Source organism: Globicephala melas, chromosome 7 (assembly GCF_963455315.2).
Source record: "Globicephala melas chromosome 7, mGloMel1.2, whole genome shotgun sequence".
Classification (NCBI taxonomy): domain Eukaryota; kingdom Metazoa; phylum Chordata; class Mammalia; order Artiodactyla; family Delphinidae; genus Globicephala; species Globicephala melas.
Window position 1 is genome coordinate 25,194,379 of NC_083320.1, and position 23,441 is coordinate 25,217,819.

General features: G+C 33.8%; 1 protein-coding gene across 1 annotated transcript in view; it reads left to right on the forward strand.

Annotated features, from left to right (window-relative positions):
• ERBB4 (erb-b2 receptor tyrosine kinase 4) overlaps positions 1 to 23,441 on the forward strand; it is a 1,112,005-nt gene that overhangs the window by 876,848 nt on the left and 211,716 nt on the right. The window contains exons 17-19 of the mRNA XM_030852949.2: positions 3,702 to 3,834; positions 8,049 to 8,171; positions 11,435 to 11,533. Coding sequence (XP_030708809.1) covers positions 3,702 to 3,834; positions 8,049 to 8,171; positions 11,435 to 11,533 — 355 coding nt within the window. The remainder of the gene's footprint in view (positions 1 to 3,701; positions 3,835 to 8,048; positions 8,172 to 11,434; positions 11,534 to 23,441) is intronic.

Sequence of the window (23,441 nt, forward strand, 5' to 3'; positions counted from 1 at the left end):
GTTTCATTATACTATTTCTAAATCACAGAATAAGGTAAAATATCACTTGATAGCATCCTTTTAGAAAAAGCTTGCACTTATCACTTGTCACGTCCTATCTTGTATACTTTAGGGGATCCCAGCAATTTTTAATGGACAGGTAAAAGATAGGAAACAAATAATAATCCTGTTACAGATAAGGGATTACAGAGTACTCGAGGTCTCTTGGTTTTGATTTCATTAATAGTGTCACATTTCAGCCTCTTGGAGGCTACTCTGACTAACATATAAGAGGAACACACTCTTTCAGGAATATAGCCTAGTTGGAAATAGTCAGCATGAGACCTAGGAGGGATATACAGTAATTTAAAAAAGCAACTTAAGTAGCTATATCCCTTTTATCCAAAGGATCCTCATAAAGAGTGAAGCATTAACTCTCAGGAAAAAAAAAAAAAATGCACATCTATCCTACACCTACAAATATCTAGGAATCATCAAAACTGCAGGGGGCGTAGGAAATGTGTAAGTAGTGTAACTTCAGATTAGAGTGGTCTTATAAAACATAATGTTAATTATAAGAAACATAGTGGTAATTAAATGTCTCAGACACATTAACCTATAATGAATAGAAAATATCTGCAGAAGCACTTAGATCATAAAAGTGGACAGGGAATAGCAAAATGAATTCTTAATTGAAAAGATGCAAAGTAAACATTCAAAAAGAAAATAAAGAAAGAAAACAAGGCCATTATTGTAAAACTAAGCTTTTAGACAATGATTTATTTTTTCTGTATTTTTCTTAAGTTTAATTAACTTTTATTTCAAAGGGAAAATAAATATATTGTAGAATATTAGAGAATGCCCAAAAGTAAAAATACAAAAATAAGAACACTAGAGTCATAGTGTCTTATTGTACATTCTTCCAGATCTTTTTACACACATATATGTGTATGTGTATATGAACTTTTTTCTGATTAAATCCTACTGTTTTGTAACTCAGTCTTTTCAATTTCTGGTCCACGTCTTTACATGCCAACACATTTTTATTTCGTCTACTATCTAATCCATATTCTAATTTCTCAAGTTATCTAAAAAATTTCTGTATAGTTGGCTTGTCCATGCTAGAGTCCAGGCCAGGGTTTCATTTCATGTCTGGTTTTGTGAATATTAAGTCTTCTTAATCAAGATCAGTACCTTTTTTCATGATATTCACTCATTAAAGAGAACAAGCAAGTTTTCTTATAGAACATTGTCCCTTTTCAATTTAATTGGTTGCTTCCTTGTGGTTGATGTTCTTTTTCAAGAGTAACTTTCTCTGGAATAAGAAGAGTTTGGCCTCTTAAAATGTCCAAAAAATCATTTATTTATTAGTTTTAGGTGCAGAAACTCTAGTTCTTTATTTCTTCAGGTTGGTTGTACCTTTATCATTCCTGTAGAGTGGTAAAAGAAGAAAGAAGCTAGAGGAATGCAAGTCAACCAAGGAACTGCTGAGGGAAAATATCAAAACTAAAAGCTAACTAGAAAAATCATAGAAATTACTGTCTATTGAGTTTTTGAATGTTTTATTTTCATTGCCATGACTAAACTAAGTAGTAATGATATGATAACTGATATCCATCCAAATTAGATGAAAAAAAAATAGAGTCAGGGATCTTGTTTTGTTCTATTGGAAGTGATCATTCTTAAAATGAAAAAAAAAAAAAAAGAATTTTCTTTTAATTTACAGTGACATTGACAAATATTGTCATAAATACATACCATTTATTCTTTTGAAAAATAGATAAGCAGAGGAAGTTTAGAGTTTAGTTCAAATCCACAATTAAAAAAATACTGGGGACTATTCTCAATCATGCATAAATCCTTTGCAATAAAAAGTTGGGCTCAGGAAACAAAAATACAGTTCTTTTTATAGTAGTGGCTTTTCAGGGATGTGTTAGGCAGTTGAGCTGAAAATTATGCCTTGGGTTGAAAACTAAAATATTTTCTGAAATACATATAACTGGCATACCAAAAATGTGATCTTACACACACCAAAACACATCACAATGATGAGTTTGTTTCCGTACTTCAGTTTAATTTTCTCAGCATAGATTTTTAAGTCTTTAGAAAATTCCATTTAGGAAAATCTAGTTGAATTATAGCAACATTTCAGTATGCTGTAGGACTTTGAGCTGTCAGGAAACAACCTTTAGGATGAACTACATTTTAAGGTTTCTTTGCAGTTTTATATGACAATAATATAACAGTTATAATGTTTAAAAGACATGACTTAATTTATAGAAGAAGTTACCCAGATTTTTTCCCAGAGCTCTTTAGAATTTAAAAATTCTATTTAGGATCATCTGCTTTCGTTATTTCCAATCTGTCTTTGAGCAAAAGTTTACCTTTCAAGAACAAGTAATTTTTTTTTTTTTTCTGAAGGAGGGTAGCTGTATAGAGTAGGTTCTTCTATAAATAGGAATATAAAATATAAAACACTTTACTATGGAAAGCATGAGCATTCAGGGAGTTATTTTTTTAGTTTTGATATCTATCATGACTTCATAGTCAACACCTATGTGTTTTACTCTGAACGGCTTGCTATGACATATGAAATTAATATATTTCAGGGCTCTGACTACAGAAAGCTCATAGATACTACTCTACTCTAGAACAAGAAGTTAAGACCATAAACATTACTTTTCAAGCAAGCAAAAATTTATCTTAGAAAACAAAAAGTGATCAGTTTCAAAATTATACATTAGCTAACAATATATTAGAGAAACATTTTAAGAATAAAAATCTCCAATTTCTTCCTAATCCCTTTTTAATACTATTTACATATTTTTTTTTAATACTTAGTGTGTAGACATCTTTCATGGGTATATGATGCTTATTCCTGCTTTTAATAATAATGCTTACTCCAGTCATCATAACTCTGAAAACCCATCTGACCCAGTCTTCATCTTTCTCGTACCCTTTGTCCCAGCAAAGTTGCCCTTGCCAGAGTTTGAAATAGTACTTTTGTCAATGCATCTCTCTGTTGATATCTCTATATACCAGAGGTGTGGGGTTCATAGGTCCTCAGACCAGTCATTTTTGGTTTAGAACAGTAGCTCTCAACTGGCAGTGATTTTGACAGACGTTTGACAATGTCTGGAGACAGTCATGACTAGAGGATGGAGGTGTTACTGGCTTGTAGTGGATGGAGACCAAGGATGCTGCTAAACATCCTAAAATGCAAAAGACAGTCCCCAGAATGAACAAGTATCCAGCCCCAAATGTCAATAGTGCCACTGTTGAGAAAGCCTGCTTCAGAGAAAACGTTGAAAATAATATTATAAACCACAACAATACTATTTAAGTGCATTTCTACTTCTTTATAGATAAAAGTAAAATTAAAATGATTTAAAATTATCCTATATCAAAAATTTGGCATACATTCTTCATTTTGTTATCAAATTTTACATTTTTTCATCAAATGGCATGTTGTGGCTGCTCATCCCCAAAGATTAGTTGTCTGTGCATGGTTTATTACTAAAAAACAAAGCAAAACAAAAAACAGGTACAGTTTTTACCATGAGAAAAGTTTTGTGAAAGCTTTAATGCATTTTTAATTTGCATTTCTTCTAATTGACTAGACTTGTGATATGTGGATAATGGCTTGTCCAACTGCTTTTTCCTCTTCCTCTGTCTTTTCTTTCTTCATACTTTTTTCTTTACTTTTCCATTCTGGTTGGCAGGACTCCTCTAATTGCAGCCGGAGTCATTGGCGGGCTCTTCATCATGGTCATCGTGGGTCTAACATTTGCAGTTTATGTTAGAAGGAAGAGCATCAAAAAGAAAAGAGCCTTAAGAAGATTCCTGGAAACAGAGGTGAGGTGTTCATTTCTTCTCTTCAAGTGTTTAGGGATTTTCATTAGGTTTAGAAGGTTTAGATACTTAGTTTTTTAATCCAAGAGAAAATTCTATTCAATTTCCTGCTGAGGGTTTATATTTTATAGTATGGTATACAAAGTTGATGGAAAATCAGAGTATATAATAAGTGTAGTCAAGGCAGCCTCATGGCTTGAAGAGGGCAAATAGCAGGGGTCGAGGAAATTATCATATTGGGCCAGATCTGTTTCTTTTGGAGACAGGGGTCCATTAACAAGCTCTAGGATATACAAGTAGCAGAACTAGACAATATCTGAGTCAGAGAATATCTCAGTAGCAGAACTAGAAAAATGTTAGAAAACAATAGAATTTTTTTGGTTTAAAATAAAGCCAGATTGGCAAGCAATTTATGCTTTAATTAGGGCCATTAAATTCGTAGCCACTGATCTCATTATAGCAGCAGTGAAAAGATGAGCTTCAGGATAAAGCTTAGTTTTGTAATCACATAGGCCTTATCACACTATTTATGAGGTGCATTTAATATTATGCATGTTAGTTATTGTGAATATGTAAATTATCCATAAAATACTATAATTTCTTTTGTATTGCCACACTGAATTCTCTAGCATGCAAGATGATCGTTTTCACCATAAAGGTTATAGAGGAAAAACAATTGCAGAAGACCATGTGTTACCATATCCTTCTCAACTCGAATCCTACCTCTTTCTCCTGATACACGTATCCATGCCTATCTGAACATTTCAGAGCAAATCTGTACTGAGACAGTCTGCCTTCTTTGCATTTGTTTTCTGTCTCACTGTCAGTGTGACATTTTGACTTTTCCTCTTAACACTGAAAGGAATGGGAATATTCATTCATTCATATGTTTCTCACACTGATAATGAATTAAATTTTAGCTCTTTTCCCCCAAAAGTTAAATCTGGATAGAATTATTTGAAAGTTTCAGAAAGCTACTATACAGTTACATATAAGAAGGTATTTCTAATGATTGAAGTTACCTGAAATTAAATGGGCTGTCTTATCAGTAGACACGTTCAAGCATAAAAATGGTAGTTATATACACAGAGTGAACATAGTAATGATTCCAACTTGAACTGAATGTTACAAAAGATCAACTTGATCACTTTCAGCCTTGTACATGTGAACATGAATAACAGTTTGGGCACAGCCCATGTGCTGTGCATATTTTCAGGTTAGCTAGGATGATGGAGACAGGTAGAATTCTCCCTTATGGACAGCTTGGAGCAGTCACTGAAAGAATTCTGAAAAGTGAAGTAAATAAACTAGAGTTGGAAAGGAATTAAAGGTTTGGAATAGCAGTGGATATTTAGGTCATTGAATAAATAGAAGACAAATTCTGTCTCTTAACTATGTGTAGGAAAAGCTCATTGCTATGAAAATAGTTGTTTTGTGCTGTTAATATGGTGCTTTCTAATAATGCCCTCCAAATTGGCATTTCATTACTAAATAAACACATACTGATTGGTTTTATAAGCATATTCTATTTTTTATAGAAAGTTATAGCTTAGGACTAAATTAGCTAATTGTTGAATTCTCATCTTTCTCTCAGTAAGAGTAAATAACCGTGATTTCCTACCATCTAAATAGAAGAGGAATTTTTAACAGGTTCAACTTAAATTCTTAAATACTGAAGCTAGAAATCTGCCTCAGATGTGAAAACTTTGTTAAAACATGATATGTTGTTGGAAGATTTTTAAAATTGATACGCTTCACAAAATCATGTTGACCCAGATTGTCTTTTTTTCTGTTGCATGCATAAAAGTAGAAAATCTTTTTTTCAATATACACTTATTGAGGTGCACTATAAGCTTGATACTTTGATAGATGCTGTGATTTAGAACTGTATTAATGAGATATAATCCTATCCCTTGAAGAGTGACAGATTTGGTGCCTATATTATGGCAGGTAATATTCCAGAGTTTTCCACCTACGTATATACCATTTCATCCTTTAACAATCTTCTAAGATAATTATTGGTATACCAATTTCACAGATGTGAAATGAAGGGCCAGGAAAGACAAATTGCGTTCTAAGCCTGTAAGTGGCAACAATGATATACAAACCCACAAATTTAAACTCAATTGTCTTTCTACCATACTGGGTCATAAAATAAAACTGTGCTCTTTTAATGGTATAATACTCAAATTCCTGGGGAAAAAATGTGTTTGTAGAAATAAATTGAATGATACTTAATAAAATTGCGGGTAGAATTGTAAAGTTTTCAAAATATGAAATTATTGCACAGTATATGCCTATATATAATACATGTATATACATTTTTAAGTCTATCTAGCCTAAACTGCTAAAATCCAGTCCCCAATCTTGCATATGATTTTTGTATGACTTTTGTATATGATTGTAAAGTTTTATAACTTTTAAACTTTTATAAAAGTTTCTTACTGTATACATAGTATGTGTATCAAAATCTATGAAAGAAATTCTGCACAGCAGGATTCAAATGAATGGGATCCTCTGCAGGAGATTTTTTTCAGATTTGTTAAAGAATTGTGTGACTCTTTCTGAGATTTATGGGACTTGAATGCAGTTATATGCATTATTACAAGATAAATTTGAAATTGAAATAAAAGTGTATTAGTTGCCAGACTGTTAAAAAATAGCTTAAGAATATTATAATTCTTATCACCTTTCCCAAATTCTTGCTAACATCCCTAAACTTTACCTACATTCAAGATTCTGTTTAGCTAATTAAGTAGACCATGATGTTCACAGAAGCATGATGATAATAACCAAGCTGAGGACCGCAGTGCAGTTAGCCTTATAAACAGACATTTTGAAATACTGTGGTGGTTTTCAAGACAATGTGAGTAGGAGTAGGCCTTAATTATTTCCTTATGCTGAGGGAGAACAAGCTATTTGTCTGTGTTTAAAGTTTAGTTCTTTCATTTAACTTAAAAATAAATTTTAAAAAAGCTCTTGTTTCTCTGACTTGCCTTTTTCCTCAAGCATAGATAAAACTCTAAAATTTTAACATACAGTATAAACTTTTTGGCACCCAGAGTCTCTCTTCTGTCTACATTTTTGTATTCACATAGTCAAGAAATTGGCCCACATTTACATACCTTTCTCCTGCTTACCCATCCTCTCTGGAAATGGCATCTAAACTATGACATCTAAAATTATCAGCCTAATTTTACCCCTTTTGGCTACCCAGCCCACTTTAGGAACTGGTATTTCCCACTCTAATCTCACCCTTCAGACCTGTCCTTCTCCCTGATACTGTGTGCAAACTGTTCTTCCTGGTGGCAGTGTCCTCCCCCATGTCCATCCATTTTTATTATCTCAAGACCAATTTTAAAGTGTTCCTCCTTTTAGGAGCCACAAAAAGCAAACCTCACTCCCCAGTGGTTATTTTATTCCTCTGCATTTCATAGAATTCATTTATGATCTAGAATCAATTCATAGCATTTTAGAATTTTTAACCTAGAAGGTGCTCTTAGGGCCTTGCTACTTAAAATGTGTTCAAGGACCATCATCATAAAGAGGAATCTCCTGGAGTTCTGTAACAATGCAGATTTCAGCCTCAAATCCATATCTACTGAACCAGAATCTGCATTTTAACAAAAAACTCTGGTAATTCATATGTACATGAAAGATTTAGAAACACTGTCTTGGTGTAGTGACATTGTGCTAACTTGTTTTCTTCTCTTCTGACATGTCTGTCCTGACTTCCCTGCTAGGTATTAAATGATAAGAAGGTAGTTTTTTAATTTTTAAAAATTGTATTTATTTAATTTTTATGTATCGAATTTCCTGAAATGAAAAAAAACTTTGATAGAGTACACTGGCATAAGTAAAATCTCTAAGTCTTAGATGAAGTTTTCCAAAAGGAAGGAGCATGAAAAAGTAGAATTAAGAGCCCCTAATTAGTCTCTAAATTTCTATAAAAAGTGGGAAAAAAATCCCCTAGACTAGTATGCCTCAAGGTAGGTATACATTTGTTACTTGTGTTCACCCAGGTGAATAGCATGAGAAGAGAAAGGGTAGGGTCAGAAGGAATTGTGAGTGATCCATTTGACAAACATATTGTTTGTCAAGGAAAAGTGGTCTTGTGTGTGTTTTCTATGTGTGAGAAAGTGAACCAGAGAGAAAAAGAGAGGAACACTGATTGTTGGATCGAAAGTTGTGTAACCTGTACTCTTTTTGCTTTGTAGTTGGTAGAACCCTTAACACCCAGTGGTACGGCGCCTAATCAAGCTCAACTACGTATTTTGAAAGAAACTGAGCTCAAAAGAGTAAAAGTACTTGGTTCAGGTGCTTTTGGAACTGTTTATAAAGTAAGTAGAAAATAACACATACCATCAGTTATTTTGTTTTGTTTCAGACTTGTTTTAAATAATAGCCAAAGTTATTGTTCTAGCCAACCTAACTTCCTCTTTAATATTCAGAGAGGAGAAATCTTTATAGTATTGAGAAGTTGCTGAACAAATGAATTCATTAATTTTTATTGACTAAACTGGGTTGGATACAGTTATGAGAAAGCAGGAAACAAGGATGCAAAGCCAAAATATTGTTCATTCTCTGAATGCCTTCTGACCTCCTTTTGATATCATCTCCCTTTGGCAAATTTGTTCTTTTCCAAAATACCCAGATCCAACCCATTTACCTTTACCCCTACACAGGAGGAGATCCCCGAGAGACCTGGGCAATGTGCTTTTCTTTCTTTTCTCTAAGTTCAGGTTAGCTAGAAGGAGAGGGTGACAACATGGGTTTTTAATAAGAGAGATGTTTCTGGAAAGCGAGAGCTTGAATGATAGCATTTGCATGTTTACTTATTTAACTTAATTACAAAACCAATTCAAAGGCCAGGCCCAAGGTTAATTGTGGTGAAATTTATTTTTAATGGTAAACAACAAGAATAAGAAGCTCTGTTGGGATAGTACTAAATCCTTCTTGTAATGTCCATTACTTCAATTCCCAAAATTTGCTTTAACAAGTTTCTCAAAGCTATATGCAAGCCTACATTTTTACAAATATGTTGGCTAAAATATGTAAGATCTTAAGAACTTTACATCTTAAAATGTTATTTTCTTATATTTAAGACAGATTTATTTAATGGAAATTATTAACAATTGGAATATAAACCTTAATTTTCTCTCTTGAATTTTCCAAAAATAATGTAATCTCTTTAAAATAAAACTTTTATTCTATGGTGAAAATGCAAAAGTTTCTTAATCTTTTGTTCTGCATATTTTGTTCAATTAAATTCAGAATTATTAGCTGATGTTTTTTGACCCACCTCCTAGACTAATGAGAATAAAAACAAAAATAAATGGGACCTCATTAAACTTAAAAGCTTTTGCACAGCAAAAGAAACCATAAACAAGATGAAAAAGGCAACCCTCAGAATGGGAGAAAATATTTGCAAATGAATCAACGGACAAAGGATTAATCTCCAAAATATACAAACATCTCATGCAGCTCAATAACAAAAAAGCAAACAACCCAATCCAAAAATGGGCAGAAAACCTAAATAGACATTTCTCCAAAGAAGACATACAAATGTCCAACTAACACATGAAAAAATGCTCAACATCACTAATTATTAGAGAAATGCAAATCAAAACTACAATGTGATATCACCTCACACAGGTCAGAATGGCCATCATCCAAAAATCTACAAACAACAAATGGTGGAGAGGGTGTGGAGAAAAGGGAACCCTCTTGCACTGTTGGTGGGAATGTAAATTGATACAGCCACTGTGGAGAACAGTGTGGAGGTTCCTTTAAAAACTAAAAATAGAACTATCATGTGACCCAGCAATCCCACTACTGGGCATATACACAGAGAAAACTATAATTCAAAAAGACACATGCACCCCAATGTTCATTGCAGCACTATTTACAGTAGCCAGGACATGGAAATAACCTAAATGTCCGTCAACAGAGAAATGGATAAGGAAGATGTGGTACATATACAATGGAGAATTACTCAGCCATAAGAAGGAATGAAATTGGGTCATTTGTAGAGACGTAGATGGACCTAGAGACTGTCATACAGAATGAAGTAAGTCAAAAAGAGAAAAACATATTGTATATTAATGCATATTTATGGAATCTAAAAATATTGGTGTAGACAATCTTATTTACAAAGCAGAGAAAGAGACACAGACAAGACACAGATGTAGAGAATAAACGTATGAATACCAAGGGGGAAAGGAGAGTGGGATGTACTGGGAGATTGGAATTGACATATATACACTATTGATATTATGTGTAAAATAGATAACTAATGAGAACCTACTGTGTAGCACAGGGAACACTACTCAGTGCTCTGTGGTGACCTAAATAGGAAGAAAGTCCAAAAAAGACAGGATATGTGTATATGTCTAGCTGATTAACTTTGCTGTATGGTAGAAACTAACACAACATTGTAAAGCAACTATACTCCAATAAAAATTAAAAAAAAATATATTAGCTGAGTACCTAATTTGAATATAAACTATTCTAGGCTGACTTGATACCTTCTAGTCTTCAAATCCTTTTTATGTTTAAAGAGACACAATGTATCCTATCTGTTTCCCTATTTATATTGTGCTAGGAAAAAAATGGACTTCCATTTTAAAAGTAACTCAATCTTGGCATGTACCTTGCATATAGTCATGGTTGTAGTTTTAAAGATGGTACGGTCTGGAAATTGAATTTTATTTTAAATCATGAATACCATATAACTCAAGACTAAATATTATCTAGTGACCTCAGAAGGTAAAATATTAATAATATTTTATTATTATTTAATAATAAAGCTTTATTAATATTTTTAACAACACTTATTTACCCACTGTCCAAGAGTGTTGCACATGTATTGAAATTACCTCTATTAAAAGCTTACTGAAAGTTCCATAAGTATGTTTAAATTTATGCCTACAGTGTATATTGTTGACCCTAAGTTTTAATTAATATATTAGTTCTTACAAGGACATACTGTCTTAAACTTTAAAGAATTATTCTTGACCACAGAAATTCAAGTTGGCTTAGCCAATTACTTGGTTAATGCTTCCTTCTGGTTGAAGATACACTGTGTTTAAACATAAAAGATTTGAACCAATATCATGGTATCAGGATAGTTGAACTGTGGTCTGATGGAGCCTGGAAAATAATGACTATACTAATTTAAAAAGCAGTGCAAATTAATTCACACTGAATGTATATTCTTATTTCAAAAGTATACTTTAGGAATATTTTAATATTGATTCTATATCTTTATAAGGTAACCCCCTCTGTTGTTACTTTTTTAAATAACGGTAAGCCTGTTCTCCACCCTAGTACCATCAAAAAGAAAATGGGTCTTGGGCTTTTTTTTCCTCATTTTTACGGTAATAATTTACAAAAAAAAATATACTGCAGAGAACTTGGCTTATTATTTTGCATTTGACATATAGCTTTCCCTATTCACTCTAAGAACATAACCCTTAAATTCACCTTCTAAAGGTTAAAGTCTTTTTTTCTTTATTATTTTGACTTTTTAATAATTCTTGTGTTTCTGGTCTAAATGTTGTATGTCTTAATATAGATTTAATGTGATTTTTTTCTTCCCAAGGGTATTTGGGTCCCTGAAGGAGAAACAGTGAAGATTCCTGTGGCTATTAAGATTCTTAATGAAACAACTGGTCCCAAAGCCAATGTGGAGTTTATGGATGTAAGTACAGACAGCAGGCAATCACGTTTTTATCCATTATTAATAGACTGCTTTTAGAATTCAAAAAAAAAAAGACTCCAACTTCAAAGTGTCTTCTCTGGAAATGGTATAATCTTATAATTAAAGGCTTGAGCAAGGGTCAGCAAACTTTTGCTTAAAAGACCAGAGAATAAATATTCAGGCTTTTCCTGCAATGTGGTTTTTGTGACAACTACTCAACTCTCTCCTTTTAGTAGATAAGCAGCCATAGACAATTAAAAAAAAAACCAAAAAAACACAGGAATGGGCGAATGGGTATGAATGTGTTCCAGTAAAACTTTATTTACACAAGCAAGCTAAAAGCCAGATTTGGCTTGCTGACCAAATCCTGCCCTCAACGGCCATGTGCTTAACACTATGCCAGACTGCACTTGAGAGTAGTGGCGATGATTTGGAAAATCAGACTGCTTTATTTTATTGTTGTTATGATATATTACTTGAAAACATCAATCAAGATTAGTTTTGATAGTGAGTTAGTTGCTGTTAAATTTAAATTAGGAACCCACTAACTCAGATAATTACACATTGAAACTTGTTTTTTTCAATTCATATTCATAAGACAAGACCTTATAGGTAAAATGCTCCAAGTATAGAATAATAAGAGTTATGAAGAATGAAAGTACTTTATAAGGTCAACCAGAACTTTAAGATTTTCCCTAGCAATAATTGTAGATTGAGCTGTTCAGCAAATTTCAGAAGGTACAACAGATGAAACTATGTATGTAGCATGCTGTTATTTTTTCACATTCAACACAAGATAGCTTGCCAGAGGTGCTGTCAAAGACCCATATGTATTCTTTCTCTATCTTTTAGCATAATGTCTTCAGTAATAAGAATGATTTTGATTTTCAAATGACCTTCATATAAAAGAATATGCACTTTGATTTTTAAAAAGACAAATTGCTATGTTTTTCTATCCTTTTCTCTTGTGCGCTCTTTTGTAAGTTTTATAGGAGCTCAGTTATAGGCGCTGGATAATTTATTTGGGTCTAATGCTATACTCATCTTATATAGGGCTACTTTTAGTTGAACAACTTATTGGTTGTTATACAATAGGGCTGATAATTTAAGTGGGACCAACCTGTTGCTCTGATTGGTTGGTGCAGATGCCGAAAGCTCTGTCTGTGTGTACCAGTGCCGAATCGAACCTCGGAGACAGAGTTTGGGTGAAGAATAGCTTTATTGCTGTGCCTGGCAGAGGGACACAGAGCAGGCTCTTGCCCTCAAAACTGTGTGTCCCAACCCCGAGGGTTTAGTGAGTTTAGTGAGGAGTTCTATAGCAGTGGTTCAAGGGTGGAATTGCTGATAAGATTAGGGTGTGTGCAGGGCCTCCTTTCCTTTAATCTGGCCTCAGTTGGTGTCTTGAAGAGCTTTTCTGGTTCCTTTAATCTGGAATGAAGAATGCTAACAATTTCCATTTGTTGGGGGTTTTCTTTCTGTAAAGAGCACAAAGATATTGTTATTTGTATCCCGGGACCCTATTGTTTCTTGCCTGCTCCTTCCTTGTCTCTGAATCCCCTCCCTTCCCTGATTAACAACTGTTTGAACCTGCCCTTTGGAACTCAGGGAAGGTCACTGAGGCTGAACAGAAAGGCTCCAGATCCCAGGAGCCCACAGTGTCCCCCTTGGTTTCAGTGCTGTGTCTTAACAGTTGCTAAATATTTTAAATATGATTCTTGCTGCATATCTATCAACACCTATCTAACAGACATTGAGTCCAATAACTAAATAATGTTCCTTCTGCCGGTCTCTAAAATTTCTGACGCTCTCTACAGCCGGTTCAAATATTAAAATGTAAAACAAGCTTTTTTCAGTGATGTCACGATCAATTTGATCTTGATCATAAGTATAAATTTGTGAAGGGAACTTTCAAAGAAGTAAAAATGATAAAGAAAAAAGACAATGAGTAGAAACAGTGTAGTTAATATGTAAAACTGATAGTAAAAGATCTTGCCCAGTCCAGACAGCAGCCAAAGCTGAAATTCACAAGAATGCTAATAATCTCTGCTGGAGGCTTGGACAGCCATTTTTGTCATATTTCCATGGAAACACACTGGCAAAAAGGGGTTAAGAGGCTACAAAATAATCACCTAGGAAAGAAGCTTTGAAAACCTCATCATGATTTTGAATGACTATTTGAAAGCTCCTAACCCCGTCCATTTTTTCTTTTCCCTCATCTGAAGTCTATTCCCATGGAAACAGGAGTGGGGATGGCAGCTTGAAGTTACAGATTTCTGCTGAAATTTAGATGAGGCTCTGATTGAGCCATGAAAGGCATCATTTTCCTAGATGGTTGATGGATCTGGTGACCAACAGACTCTAAAGAGTCTGATCTTCTTAAAAATGAAAAAAAAAAAATTAGGGAAAATACTTTGACTGCACCTTTCCTACCTGGTGAATAACTGCTAGAAGATTAACAGATTGATGAACTGCTATTGGCAGAGTTTCAATAAATATCAAGCAGAAACACTTCTTACTATTTTCTCAACTTTTAAAACATTAGGATAGCTTCACAACAATTAAAATACTGCTGAACTGGAAAAATTAATGATGAATTCAGTATTTTAAGTAGTCTGGTATAACTTTAATACAAACATATACCTACTTTTCATACCTACATTTTAACCTCATCTATTATGTGTGAAGATCATTATAAGTGCTTAAATAACGTATCAAACCACAAAAGGTCTATGTTAGCAAAATTATTTGCAATTTGGACCTAAGAATTGAGTTGAAATTGCAAATATTCGCAGGGTTATTAAGTTAAAAGTCATGTTTGACATATGTCTTAGTTTGGGCTCTTCCAGAAGCAGAAGCTGACCCTGAGACAAGGATTTGAGTGAAAGTATTGATAGTTTCTTTTGGAGGTGAGGGACTCATCAGTAAGGGAATATGGAAATGAGACAGGAGAATCAGTAAAGTCATCTGCCTTCATGAGTGACTGGAGCTTCTTTCCATTGGAGAGACTCTGGCAGCCAGTGTAGGACGTACACCTCCGAGTTACTCTCCTTAAAATGTAAGGGAGATGATGAAAGGACTCCAGCTGTCAGTCATTGGTTGAAAGCAACTGGGAGAGAAAGACATTTATTCTCCTGCATATGCTACCTGCAGAGTGTGGCAAAACAGGCTTCAGTAGCAAGAGAAAGCCATTAGGCAAAGAAAGGCAGGAGGAAATCAACTAAGGTACAGCACTATGGTAGAGTGTTCCAAGGATAACTTTCAAACTAAAATAACTGCAACCATGCCACATGTCTCCTTTGCAGACTGGTTATGTGTGTATTAGTATTAATATGCATGTGTGTGCCTGTGTTTCATATCATTGTATAGGAGGAAAATACAGCTTCCAGAGACAATGGAAACTGCATACTTTTATTAAGCATTAGACCTTTTTGCTGCCCTCCTCCCTGCAACTTTACTCTTAGGGTAGAATATTCCAGATTTAATAACTACTACTACTAGGTTTATCAGATATAGCTGTGACTCACTTGTTACAATAATGACAAACATGCAACAATTTAATACTCAAAACTCACTACATCTGCTACTTCTATTGATATCCAAGGGCAAAGGAGAGGACTTTTATATTTCCTTAGAATTTTTACCATAGGCAAAAATAAATAAGGAGCAATTTGTGTTCTATTAAATGCTACACTAAAAGCAAGAGAAGGAGGATTTGGTCACAAGGCTGTTACTCAGCTCACCTAAGTATGTCTAATGGATTCATAATGATGATAATAACACACTGCTAGTGAGTGGCCAGTACATTCTTCATTCACATAAAGGAAGATCACATTGAACATTAAGAAAATGACTCTAAAGGTCCACCTTCTTAAGAAGAATGCCTACATTTATGCACTCTCCTAGTTCTTGCTTCAAATAGCACCATTTCATTGGGAAAACACGGGTGTTTTTTGTCTCTTTTCTTTGTTTTTAAATTCATCAAATGATGCACAACAGATACCTAAAAAAATGATGCTATTGAGCAAGATGCCTGGAATTGGGGACCCTGGTCTGGTCAAATCAGACAGCCTCTTGAGTTTATCTGAGCTTCCACTACTCTGTTTTTTGTTTGTTTGTTTGTTTCCCCTGATATTTAAGCCCACTACCATTTGACATTATTTTATTTGCCTAGGAAGTGCATATATCTTTAAATTTATGCACTTAATTTATGTTTTCTTAGAAAGAACTAATCTAGGATAATTTATGTTTTCTTAGAAAGAACTAATCTAGGCTAGAAGAAATGCCATAATTATCCTAAGTTCCAGTGACTGATCAATAATACTTCAGGTTAGAGATAACTTGAATCTTCTTGGCTTCAGTTTCAGCTGTGCCACCAAATCAACCACATAGTTCATGAAAAGGTGCTGCAAGGAAAGGTGTTTCAGATCAGCCAACCTTATTGTGTAAATGGTAATTTTCTTATTAAAAGAAAAATAACTAGTTTCCTTCTTCCTATACAATAGGAACTTTTATCTTACACAATAGTCGTTTTATTGTTTTCTGAAGATGTGTCCATTGTTTCTGTTACTCTTCTCTGTATTGTGTTTATGATACTCAGTGTCTTAGTGAGAGCTGTTTCAACTCTTGTTGCTGCCATATTAGTGGGGTGAGACAGACAATTTTTTGGTAAGATTTACATTTTCTCCTAGATTATAGCAGATTTACAAAACGATTGGAAAAGATATTTTGTTCTATAACATTATTTTCACATTACAATATTTTCATACATATGGCTTCACATAGTTAACAATAACTCTTAGCTAGATCCTGTATTATACTAATAGTGGATTTTTTAAAATGCATATAATTTGATTATATTATATCTTTAGGCCTAATAGATTTTGCTAATTTGCATATATGAATACAATTCATTCATTTCAGAGGTGAAAAACATAAAATTCCTTTTTATTAAAAGCCCACTACTTAGATGTCACAGGATTCTATACTGCTTGCATGATTTTTTTTTTTTTTGCGGTACGCGGGCCTCTCACTGTTGTGGCCTCTCCCGTTGTGGAGTACAGGCTCCGGACGCGCAGGCTCAGCGGCCATGGCTCAGGGGCCCAGCTGCTCCGCAGCATGTGGGATCTTCCCGGACCGGGACACGAACCCGTGTCCCCTGCATCGGCAGGCGGACTCTCAACCACTGCACCACCAGGGAAGCCCTGCTTGCATGATTTTGAAAAATTGGTTAACCAATCCTTTTTCCGTTAAGAAAAATTATTGCTAAAGTAATTAAGAAAAGTTTTGGATAGTTGTTTTGCTTTTTAAAATAAAGCAATAACTTCAGAAAGAGATTCCAAACTCCTTAGAAACAGAATTTAGTCTTCCAAAACTCTACTAAAAAGAAAAGAAAAAAAGTACCAGTAACTAGAGTAAATCACTTCTGTTATAGTTATTTCATTGGCCCTGGTTCATGTCCTGTTAGTTGTAGAGAACTCGTTCTGAAATGGTATCACATCTGAAATCACTCAATCAGACACCTGATTCTCCAACTATATTCTCCTTTCCCTCCAGTTCTTTTCCTATAGTAACTACTTGAGAAACATTTAACCCTTTTTGATGTCTCCCATTCATTGACTCTTCGCTGTTTCTCACTATCCCTCAGCTGCCACCTGTCCTCGCATCCCTTCATAACGATCTTGAATTTGTGGACCATCTTATAATCACATTATTTTTTTAAATTTTTTATTGGAGTATAGTTGATTTACAATGTTGTGTTAGCTTCAGGTGTACAGCAAAGTGAATCATTTATACATATACATATATCCAGTCTTTTTTTTCTTTTCTTTTAGATTCTTTTCCCATATAGGCCATTACAGAGCATTGAGTAATGTTCCCTGTGCTACACAGCAGGTTCTTATTAGTTATCTATTTTATAAATAGTAGTGTATATATGTCAGTCCCAATCTCCCAATTTATCCCCCCGACCTTATCCCATAATCACATTCTTAAAAATCTTCAACTTTCTTGCTTCTCAGAATCATGCCGGCAAACAATCCTAGAAATACTAAAATTTCCCAGTGCTACGTTCTAGACCTCTTTTTAATATACATGTTTTGTAGAACATCTCACTAGATTCTCAAATTTCATCTCTAAGTCTATTTTATGAATCTGACCTCATCTCCATCCTTGATATCACCACACTGAAATCTCAGGGGAATCTCAAGTTTAACACACTCAGAATGTACCTTTTCGTCTTCTTTTCTTAATCTCTTCTGCACTTAATCTTACCCATTTAAAGAATGTGTATATTTATTTACTTTATTGTACCCATCAGAAATTTGGGATTCATCCTTAAATGTCACAACCCCTCAAACTACCCATTACAAATTCAAGAGAAAATGCTTTGATTCTATGCCAAAAACACATTTAGAGAGCATCATCTTCTTTTTATATCCCATTGCCACCCCCTTAATCCAAGCCATCAACTTCTCCAGCTTGAATTATAAAAAGAGCTTCCAGTTTGATCTCCCTGTTTTCTAATACAGTGTTTTCACTAAAGCAAAATAAAACCTTCCAGTGTTTTCACGAAAGCAAAATAAAATATTAGACCCTTGGCTTCCAGGGCTCCTAACTCTTCTCCCAGTCTTCTTTCTCTTCACTGACTTTCTTTCCACTCCTCTTACAAGCCAAGCAAACCAGTCAGTGCTTTTCCCCAGTTTCCTTCTCGTGGTTACACCTAATGAACTTTTGGTTATCATTATTTTCTCAGCTTAAGTAGACTTCCTCAAAGATACCTTTCCTGACCCCTTAATCTAAATTATAACCTACTAATAACATTCAGAAAAAAATTATGCATTTATTGTGATTATTATAGATTTATTTGTCCTAGTAATCATTGTAGAATCCCACTCTCCATCACTAGACTACAGGATCTTTGATGACAGGGACTGTCTGTTGACCCCACGTCTCGTCTGCATCTCTAATGGCAAGCGCAATACAAGCATCTGGTTAGAAAGCAATAAGTACGTGGTTAATTGACTGAATGATTTTTCTATTTTTAAAGGTTGTTAATATTCCTCCCTGAAGCCTCTCTACTCCAGACTAATTGACTTAATATTTCCCTCCAACAGTCCTGTGTCTATTTACTTTAAATCATACTTAAATTATACTTTAATTTTCCTTACATATTTATATTGTTCATCTCTGATTTATTTCTACAAAATAAGTTTATTAAATGTTTTGAAACCAGAGCATCAACATGTCGCTGGGGAATAGTCCTTTATATTGACTCTGAAGTAGGTCTCAGTGTACCCTCTGAAAGCCCTTTGAGAAAGAAAACCCCTTATAGACTTTCTAAGTGTGCAAGAGGCCAGTAACCACCCCTAATGGGGATCTTCTGAACGCTTCCCTGTGAATGTTTCCATTATATATGGGAGGCACATTGTCTACTGTACCAATATTTAAATTCAGTGAATGGAAATCAGTAGTCTGTTAAAGGCTTTGCTTTCCGTACTGTAGGCGTTTTCCAGCTCTCTAAACTCCACAATTTGGGGCGTTTCATACATGATTAGAGGATGTATTGCTGTGCCACCATACAGCTGGGAGAGAATGACGCTGATCACGTGCAGTTTCTGACTCCAATCCAAGCGGTATTTGCTAATTATGATGGTTTAGGAAGAATCCCCACTCGTTTTGACTGCATCAGTAGGAAGAGCTGTTTACAATATGAAGATTGCTCATAAAATTCAGGTAGAAAGCTTTTGCCCACAGGGCAAACATAGACCAGGAAATAGAACTTCCAGAAAATCAGCAAATTTGAAATATATCAAACCTTGACGTAGATGATTTTGTTAATGCTTAATTCTCTGTTTGTAGATTCACAGATATAAAATATTGTTTCTGTAAGAGGAAAGGGCCATCTGAATAAAATCCTGGTTTATATTATGTGGCATAAAGTGATTTTATTTATTCATACAGCAGTGATTTTGTTCAGGAAATGAAGGCTTAATATGCTGTGATATTTGCAATAGCATACACACACATATATGTGTATCTGCATAGTGGAGTAAATAAATATAAATGTTAACTTATATATTAATTTTATTATATATTATAGATATATATTACAATTATATTAATATAATATAAATATTATTATAAATTTTATATATTCACTCCACTGTGGTATATGGATAAATGGTAAATATACTCCATCATATTTTTTCAATGTGCTTTTGTAAATTTATTACAACACTGGGTAATCATCTATGAATGACCACATGCTTGGTATTGCTAAAATGGTTATACAGAAATTACTACTCACAAGGATATCTTGAACTCTTTTATGATCGTTTTCTCACCATGATCAAAAGAATTCCTCATTCTACCTCCCACCACTGCTGTATTAGTCACGTGTTTGTGTCACAGGTTTGTCTGCAAAGCATAGACTATCAGAAACTAAACAGATTGACAGTATGTCTGGTTGCACCCAAAGAATTTGTAATAGAAACTCTGTTGGCCTTACCTCCATCATCATCCTAGTTAATGGTTATTGTTAATGGTCATAGTAAAAGTAGAAGTAGACAGAGAGCATCCCCAGATTGCTTGAGATCTTCAAGTTTCAAGATTAACCCTACATTCAGCAACAGGTTTCGGTAATCCTGGGTCACATATGGGTGATTCCCGTCCAGATTAAATGAAGATATTATATTAACAAGGACAAGTTTGGGTACTGTTTTATTTGTACTAAACTGCAAGAGTTAATCTGTACAATGGAGTATGGTGGATACTCAATGACAGCAAAGCCAGAGTGAAAAGGGATTGGTCTAGCAAGAAGACTTAATCATGTTCCACCATGGATCAACTATTAATAGTAGACATATTTTTAAAACGTATATTCTAGAACCTAATGTATAAAATTAAGACCAAAATTATAAATTATGAAGTAAAGAAAGAATGATTCTTTGCATCTAGATTGAGCCAAAGGAAAGCCTACAGATGGGTATTAATATGCCTATTTGTGAGGAGAATTAAGCTTTCAGATAGGATTTAAATCATTTCTCTTATTCTGAATCCAATAAGGGAAGGCAGAGCCTGGATTTGAACTGACAGCTCTCTGGTTTCAAAGTCTACTGACTTCTCATACCATTACTCTGCCTCCACCAAAAGATCACCCTATCTTATTAGAGAGAGATGGTGGCCATAAGCAGTAAAACAAGTGGCAGTTCCTTCACAGAGTTTTATTTCTTCTGAGTTTTTTCTTCTGAGCTCCTGAGGTGGCCCATTGCATTCATTGAATCCAAGCTTTGCTCAAGAGGTATTCTTGCTCCTCAAAGCTCTGTTGATGACCTCATCATTTTCTTTTTATTTAATATTCCTCCATATGACATTTTATGTCACTCATTCTTACCCTCAAATTAGAAAATCAAACTGTTATGAATTTCTACAAAAACTGTAGACAAATCCTCTGAATTATACAAATTAAAAAATTCTGATGTATTGCCTAAGCATTTTAACCTCATCATGACCACTTCGCATAAAATTATTACCATAGAGTCTATACTCCTTTGACCCCGTTAAAACAATAAGTTGTACTATACTTACTACATAAATAGCTCGATCTTTTTTTTTTTTCCCAGTAAAGAAAATGATATCCATATATTCTTTTGAACTTTCTAAATGCTGCTGCAGTTCCTAAGAAGCCATGTTTTTGGCACTCACAGCTTATAGTTTACATAGAGCTTGGCACAGTGTGATTAGAAATAAGAATGAATACCTCTGAGGTAGTATAACATTGTGAGACCAGTTTGTCCCAGAAAACAAGCAATCAGCGAGGGCTCTTTATCTCAAAACTAAAAAGCTTAGGGTTTTCTACAGTGATCTTTGCCACTGGAATTTTATCTAGGGTTTTGATCCACTTAACAAATTTAATCTAACCTCTCTGGACTTAAATGTTCCATTATCTGTTAGAAAATAATTAGAAGCTGTAAGCAGAAGTCTGCATACGTGGAATTCCTCAGGAGTCCCTAAGCTCATTGAAGCAAGGAGTTTGACAGATACTGGTCAGCTGATATTGGGCCAGCAGCTAATAATGGCAGGAAATGCTGCTTAGCTAGGTGAGAAAGTTAACTTGGGGAAAATGAAAATGAAACATTTGGGATTTACAGTTGGAAATAAATTTCCCTTTTTCATTTGTTTCCTGGTAAGAAAATAGCCAAGGGAGCTAGTTCTTTTTTTCTTTTCTTTTCTTTTTTTTTTTGATAACTTATAATTAAGATCTAAGGGCCCACTTGATCTCAACCATATTCACTATAATTTCCTTGTATTCCCACAAAGAAATTTTAGTGAATCGGGAATATGTTTGGTATAATGCATACAAATAATAGGTGAATCTGACCAGTAAATTAAAAATTGTCAGCTCTAGCAGCATGTGGTAAATTAACGGTAGGAAGCACGTGTAAGCTTTTTGGGAAGGCTGCAAACACAAGAGGTTTGAGTATAAAGGCAGAAAAGGTTTTTTCTCTGATGTTTAAAGCAATAAGCCAAGTTCCTTTAAAATGAAAAATTAATTTCAAAATGGAACACTCATTCACTTAATGAGTGTGTTACTATATTCTAACAAAAAAGTATTTTTTTCTTTTGCGGCTAGATGCTTCAAAATACAATATTTTCTATTTTTCATATAACATTGATTTAAAAAAGAGTAAATCTCAACCTACATTACTCTCTGTTCTCTTATTTTCTACTAAGTTTATAATGCATGTACTAAGGTATAACACCTGAAGCTGTGTGTTATTTTTGTTTCCTCAGCAAAATTGTTAATGTCTTTGGTTAAAAGCTACTTTAAACTTTGTAACTCCCACAATAGCCATTTAGTGAGTAGTAAGTTTTCAGTAGATTTTTATTATTAGTTTGGAAGGATGGGTAAAATACATTTACTTCATTTGTTTTTTAATAGACTTTCATGGAATGCCTACCATGTGCAATGTCCCGTACTATCTATGTACTCCAAAGATTATAAAGATAACTAGCATGGCATAACCTTAACCTTAGTGAAATTTGTCTAGTAATACAGTAACTTGATAAAACGGAATGTTTCATCAGGTTGAAACAAAGAAAGTATGATAGGAGATTAGTATAAGAAAATATTATCTTTAATGGTGAGTTTAGGGATCTTTTAAACTTTTCACCAGTACAGGAATACCAAAGTTTTTTGGCATTACAATTTATTTAGTTGCATTTGTCTAAAATGCATGCGTTTTCTGAAATAAACTAACACTGTTTCAACTTATTTTTTCTATCCTTATATATTATATACTATATATATTTATTTTGATATATTTTATGCCATATAAAAATATATATATATATATATGTGTGTGTGGGGGTTTCCTTTAACCATATTGAGTATGTGTGGTTTTGTTTGTTTTTTGAATTCTGTTTTAAGTAAGGAGAGGATAAATTAATGTACAAATATTTTCTTATAATTTATTTAACACTAACTCCCTCACAGTATGATATTAGAGTTTAATATAGTTCTCAGATATAGGTGCATGATTCCTTATTTTAAACCCTGAAATTTCTCATTTCAAATATGTTTATTTTTAAAATATTTATAAATATTATATATATATTTTACTTAAAAACAAGATTTTTTCAGTTTCCTTCTTAATGGAATTATTACTTGTGGGAGTTAATTTATTAAGAATGTCTGGCTGTAAATGCTCACCCAAAAGAATGCCACAAATTATCCCCTATTTTATTGAGTTATTGGTATGAACATATTTTGAAAAGACTATTCTTTTTTTCACTTTTATTCACAGTAAACTCTCAATGTTCATGACAATATTTTCTAGTTTGCTTTTGATAGCTATGAGTAATATCAACAGGCTCATTAAAAACAAACCAACTCTACTACTTGATAATC